Here is a 6734-nt window from a genome sequence, read left to right on the forward strand (position 1 = left end):
TGATGTATTCGATCTATATGTTTTATTAGATCAAATATATCATGTTTAGTACCATTATATTATAATATATGTTGATGATAACATTGTATCTCCTGAAAAGATGCTATGTGGGTCGATCATTTGTATAACAATATTATTACGCATCACTCGAACTACATCAGCAAAATGTTGGCACATTTTAATATAGATAAATGTCATCTCTAAGAAAGTTAAAGGTTTATCATTTGGTATAAAACAAGTTACCCTTACTATCTTCTATCAAGAAATGAAATTTAATGGATCAGAAGTACCATAGTTAATTACAATTGATGTAGTGTTTCTTACTAAATTATACATAGCTAGGCATATCATTTATATGAAATTATCGGTAAGATATAGTTCAAGTTTAATGAGTAGACAATGAAATGAGTTATAACAATTATTTTGAAACTTTCAAGGTATGAAAGATATAAGTTTATGTTTTATTAATCCTTCAAACAAGTTTGGTTTGTCTTGTAGATGCAGTAAATATAACACAACACTGTTGTGGATCTTATGATATTCGTTTATGAGATGAGGCATCAAAAGTCTCGTTTGAAGATGATACAACATTACAAGGAATAAAGAGACACACTAAAGATCAAGTGGCAAATAATTGACTACACATTTTTGGGCAACTTCCGTAAATCATAATCTGTCACTTAAGGATATATATAAATATTGGGGGGGGTATTATACGCGTTGCACTCTTTTTCCCTTAGTCATGGTTTTGCCCCACAGGGTTTTCCTAACAAGGTTTTTAATGAGAAAACATTACCAAGTTCATTAAAAGAATAGTATATAGTATACTACATTATTTCATCATTTGGATAGTCAAGGGAAAGTTATATCCCTTGACTATAATGTGATGACTCTCCACATACATAACATCCATCATTTATTATGATTGCATTAATGTTATATCCCTATAAATAGTGAGTCTTGTTATTGTATTAGAGAGGCCTCTCAATGAATAAGAATCATCCCTTTCTCAACTTCTAATTTTCTCAATACTCTGAGTCTATGATAATATGCATATCTAATGTTGTTAACAGTTGGTTGTTTTACAACATTTACAGAGGTTTACTAAAAAGAATTTTAAATTTGGGTGTGACATAAAAACATGGGCTGGTAGCCTAGGCTAGGACCGGGCCTGTAAGAATCGGGGTAATGACCCCATAATGTATTCTCGTTGTTCATCTACCCCTATGAAAACAAATGAAATTGTGTTTTCTAAAGAAAATAAAAAAAACATTATTTAAATGTTTAGATCAAGCAATCATAACATAATTGGACGAGCCTGCTACAATTAAAAATGATAAGTCCAATTACCTATATCTTCTATTATACGTAAATGTTAATGCATATTATATCTTGCCAGCAAACGGGTATCTCCCATTCACCGTGGATCACAAAAGGTTATTGATTTCGCTACGGTGTCTGTTGTGATCTAAGGCATGTTAGCTCTTGAATTTTATAGCTTGTGTCTGTACACTCGAACCGTTATTCTAGTTCATACGGGGTTAAATAAAACCTAAAAATAATGTTGATCTACTATTACTAACTACAACGTTGATTACATCATTGTTAAAATTAATGTTTCCTCAACATCATCCATGAATAAAGTTGAAATTAATGTTTCCTCAACATCAGAAACTTATAATGCATCCTTACAATCCACTTTTGTTCAAAAACATGAAGAACTTGAGATAAAAAGTGGATGAACAATTTGTGATCATGTATGTCATGACAATAGACCGATTTTCCTCTAACGTGGCTGTAAAGATATAAACGCGCCCAGAAAATGACTACTTTAATGCGATACTAATAACCAATAAACATATCACATATAAAAAAATATTCAGTGTGTACTCCAATTTGAGTACTAATATGAGCTTTATTTGTTTTGTTCAAAACTGTAGGCATAACCCCAAATAACACTTAGGCTGTGCTAAAGTCTAAGTGTCTCGTCACCGTGCTAAAGTCCTGAATCTATTCTATTATAAGCGCGGTTGTCTTTCAGAATGGCGTACAGTTTAATATGTTACAACTATGTTTCCATCAATGGGGATATTTAGGTGTACAGAAGGCTGCAAACAACAGAAATGGTGTCAAATAGATGGGTCAGACAGATAATTGCTTGGTGCAGGTCAGGTTAACTGAACCAAAACAAATTTGATCCACAAAATATATAATAGTTTAACCTTTTGCATAAAATAACACCATTTCATTAATAATCTAAATCTTTTGAGTAACATTATATGGTATAACTTAGTATGTGAAGATTGTTACTTACATCATTTGAATTGTTTTCATGAGGTCACTGTTGAAGCTTCTGCAAGCATATGCTCATGGAAAACTGACAATACCAAAATATAGAAAAAAAATATATATTAAATGAAGCATAAATCAAGCTTAAAACAAGTGGAACGATTTTCGTTTATAGTAAATGAAAAAACCAGATGTTTCAATTAATCATTTGACCCGTTTCTTTTTAACTAAAATTTTGAAACTGGACATTTTAAGATACAGCATATGCCAAGTCGACCACTAATAAAGAAAGCACGCACCTTCACCTCTATTTGTTTCCTATTTGCAACATAAGATGACGATAGCTACGCCCTCTAAAAACTCGGTGCCAGTGAAAAAGAAGTGAACTTTTAATGCTCGTTTGCATTCTCTCCTGCACAAGCCTGCACAATATTTATAACAACGATAAATGAATTTAAATTTAAGCTATTTATATGTTGCGTTTGAAGTGACTCTATACATAAGACATGTTTCATTTTACCATCTCACAAGACATCTCTGAATAGCCCGGGATATTGGTCGAAAGAAGGATGGATCACGTTGCACATAGAGTAACCCCACCTGCCAAGTTCAACTAGTAATTAGATTATATTTTATGATTGTTCTATAACAGAAATCTCAAAATGTCAAAAGTAATTTAAGAGCCAAGAACGGTCTTTGACATAAATTAAACAAAGATAACACTAGTACACACCTCAATCATTGCATTAACAGAAGGGTCATCAAAGATCTCAAGACTACAATCAGCAAAATAATTAATCTGCACATGTTTAATGAAACAAATTGTAACATATAGTCTTTAATTGACAAATTCACAAGTAAAACGGGTCAAAATTGCCGCCTCTCGTAAATAGGAACCATAACCATTCAAATTCTGAGTTTGTAACAAAAAGATATTAAAGAGAAGCGTACCCCAAACTCTGTATTGACTAGACATTGGATGAAATCCATTAATTGAAGTTTAGCCCATTCTGAACGCAAGCGCGGGTCATCTTTCTTTGGTGGGTGTCTCCAAGGAGCACCAAATCTTAATTTGTCTTTTGGAATTTTCCCCTTTTGAGCATCGTGTGCAAACTTTTCTAAGAGTGACAGTGCTCTACCCATTGCAGGGTTCACAACGGTCACCTGTCAAGTGAGACCATCAACATCTTTTCGTTTTTTATATTAGCATTAGCAATTACTAATATGCAATCAGTTACATATTCATTCTAATAAATTAAATAAACGAGAAATTGGTCTCGATTATTACTTGCAAGTATGCCAGATATGCATCTATGATGTCCTCAAATGTACTTTCTTTGTCGTTCATAAGCCTGTTTATTGACAAAAATGTGTATATAAATATTTTCTCAATAAAACATTAAAAAGCTCATACTTCAAATCAAAACTCTGTAACATGCAAACTATGCATAAAATGAATTGATGCTATTTCAGAAATTGCATCTAAAACTTACGCCCGATAATAATTGCTCTGTTTCAAAGCATATATCTCAAAAAGATGTCGTGCATTGGGCCCAAGCACCTCAACAATTAAATCCCACTAGAAAATAAAAAAACAATATGGATAAGTTATTCTGATCCTAATGAATCTACAACCAGCACTTTATACAACAGTCGTATATCACAAACAAATTATTGAAAGCTGCCGATAATTCAATGAGTTCACCTCTGACTGACTGAAATAATCTGGAACCATATGTACTTTAGCTTGTTGTGGAGTCCATCCAAATGTCTGCAAAATGCAATCAATCATATATTTTGATAATGTCATTAACTCCTATAATCTGGAGGTGTGATGACTAATTAGTACTTTTATAATAACATAATATTCCCAACAAATACCTTGTTTGTCTCTAGAGACAATAACATAATACTGATTTGTTATATACTCTACTGAATAATAGATATATCATCATATTAAAACAAGAGAGCAGAATCGGTAAAAGTTATGTTACCTCACGGGAAATGAAAATATCAGGAAATCCAAAATCCATATAAGCCGCGTATGAATAATAGCTGCAAAATATTAGTTAGTTTAAACTTTAGAGAAAAAAGATAAGGTGCCCATGACGATGCATTAAATTATTTTAGCCAAAAACAAATAAATAGACCAACATGATGATGCATTAAGCGCAAAACTAAATGATTCAATTAATCGGCACTAACACACTGTAATACACAGTGATGTTGTCATAAGATTGAATATTACCTGTCAGAAGTTACAAGAATAACCGGCAAACACGTCTCATTTGCACCTAAAGCTATTATTCTCCAGATCAGACTATCATGATACATAGATCCAGAAACCGACGAATCATCCACCAAAGCAGCAATTTTCAACACCTCAATATTATTCAATACCAATTTCGGCTGCACCATACGCCACAACCAAACAACTTAAAACCATAAAAACTTGTATAAAGTGGTTATCATTTTCTTCAATAACTTAATACAAAAGTTAATGTACCTGAAAGTAATCAGCATGAGCAGCTTCTGACAGCAACTCCAACAACAAATACGGCCAATCAGTAGCCGAACTAGCCAAGCTTCTCGAAAACCCACCGGTCTCATTCAAACGCTTAACCGCATTCGCCCTAAACCCTTGCTGCACCCTAATAACCTCTTTCGCCAGTTTCAACGCAACAATCCCCTCCCTAAAATACTCAACCTCTTCACCACTCAACTTTCTCTCCTGCCCACTCAACCCCAACCCCGCATCGATCTCTTCGGCATTTAATCGAGCACGTAGCATGCGTATCGCCTTATCCCACAAACCCATTTTCAAAAACCTCTTACCCACCACCTTCTTCGAACTTACACCCTCCTTATCAGTTTCAATTATCCTTTTAAGTGATGTATCTAAACTATGCCATTTAGTTAGGGTTTTGTATATCTGGTGAGAACTAATGGTACCCAATTGAACCCCCTTTTCCGCCATGGACTCGAGACACTGCTCGAGCTGGGTTCGGAGAGCCGGGAGTGGCGGCGGGGTGCAGTTGGACCAAGCCGCCCACGGGTACGAGTGCCCGTGTTGCGGGTGGTTATCTTTAACCGACTGGGCAAAGTCAATGTAACCTGTGACATGAGGTCCTTTGTTCCAGCTGTCCAAAACCCCTAAATTGAAATATGAAACAGAAATCAGTTAAAGCAGTTATTATAACAGAATGAAACTGAATTCAGTTATTATTGTAACAGAATAATAATAATAATAATAATAATAATAATAATTTACTTTCGAGAATGAGAGTGGTTTTGCCAACGCCACGTGGGCCGTGGAGAATGAGGGGCTGGTGGACACGGTGGTTGTGAGCGTGGTTGTTGAGGATGGTTTCCATGATGGGCCGTGGGATGATCCGCCATGGCTTCTTCACCATTTCAGCTCACCAGCTGGGTGGATGATGATGATGATGATGTTGATACTGAAGAAATGCGGCGGTTTTGATCTTGCTGAGGAGTCACTGGTTGATTTGTTTAGTTGGCCAAAACTACACCCTCAAGTTAATATTAAACTAAAAATAGTCCTTTATGAATAATTCTATTTTTATATATAATTTTATTATTTAGTAAAATTAAGTAAACTAGAAATATGAAAGTTAAAAGGTGAATGAATTAGTAGATTACTTCATGGCTAACAGATAAGAAAAAATAAAATACTGGTTTATGATATGGTTCGGGTCATTGGGTATATGTGTTTTGGGTAATCGAGTCGCGAGTGTCACATAATACCATACCCGCTCTATATATGTGAAATAGTTTAAAACTATTTTTGTATTTGAATACTTGTTCTGAATGTTTCGGGTTATTTATCATAATTCATCCCTACATGAATCTTGTTGATGCCGCTTCATTATATGTGAATTTGAGTGAATATTATATTTTGGACATAATTAAGGGTTTGTAGTATAGATTATTGTATGTTATAATCTCTGTATTTTTTAGACATGCATGTCTCGCCATGTTGTATGACTCAAGAACATCTTGTTAATTCCTCGCCAGAGCCTTCTAACACTCCCTTGCCCTGACTCCTAGTAACTCCACCTTCTTCACCGCACCTTTCTCTATTTCACTATCATATGCTTCTCCAACTTCATTCTCATCACCGTCACTAACACCACCCTGCATCCTTCTTCACCACCTTGTCCTTCCCATTTGATGACCATCTGTTTTGTGGCCACACTCGGCAACCTAAACCCTTTCTCTTAACCATGTCTCACCCAACCCTATTTCGAGCCCACTACTTTTATTCATGCACAACTTTGCCCTGATATGATGAGATGCTATGTATAAAGATATTAATGCTTTACACTCTAACCAAGCTTGGGTATTGGTGCATGCTCCTTCCCGGTCTAATATAGTTGGGTGTAAGTGAGCTTACAAGATTAAGAAACACAGTTGCAGTTCCATTA

General features: G+C 34.9%; 1 protein-coding gene across 1 annotated transcript; it reads right to left on the minus strand.

The window, feature by feature from the left end:
* Positions 1-1986: 1986 nt before the first annotated feature.
* LOC143606802 (uncharacterized) lies at positions 1987-5702 on the minus strand. Its single transcript, XM_077082451.1, has 13 exons — positions 5561-5702; positions 4796-5442; positions 4538-4698; positions 4284-4344; positions 3995-4060; positions 3783-3868; positions 3578-3641; positions 3241-3453; positions 3023-3088; positions 2810-2889; positions 2589-2711; positions 2315-2377; positions 1987-2108 (listed from the first exon to the last, which is right to left on the minus strand). Exons 1-11 carry the CDS (start codon positions 5700-5702, stop codon positions 2597-2599), a joined length of 1701 nt encoding a protein of 566 aa, XP_076938566.1. The 3' UTR covers positions 1987-2108; positions 2315-2377; positions 2589-2596.
* Positions 5703-6734: the final 1032 nt, after the last annotated feature.

This window comes from Bidens hawaiensis, unplaced genomic scaffold (genome assembly GCF_021521415.1).
Source record: "Bidens hawaiensis isolate Kalapana, Puna unplaced genomic scaffold, B.hawaiensis_p1.1 tig00077257_1, whole genome shotgun sequence".
Lineage (NCBI taxonomy): Eukaryota > Viridiplantae > Streptophyta > Magnoliopsida > Asterales > Asteraceae > Bidens > Bidens hawaiensis.

What these genes read in the sequence shown, in the direction of transcription:
- LOC143606802 (XM_077082451.1), bottom strand. Translation starts at nt 5,702, where the DNA reads ATGGTGAAGAAGCCATGGCGGATCATCCCACGGCCCATCATGGAAACC. An exon ending in CATATCTGGCATACTTGCAA is followed by an intron (nt 3,454 to 3,577) that starts GTAATAATCGAG and finishes CTCACTTGACAG; the next exon opens with GTGACCGTTGTGAACCCTGC. An exon ending in TAGTCAATACAGAGTTTGGG is followed by an intron (nt 3,089 to 3,240) that starts GTACGCTTCTCT and finishes AAACATGTGCAG; the next exon opens with ATTAATTATTTTGCTGATTG.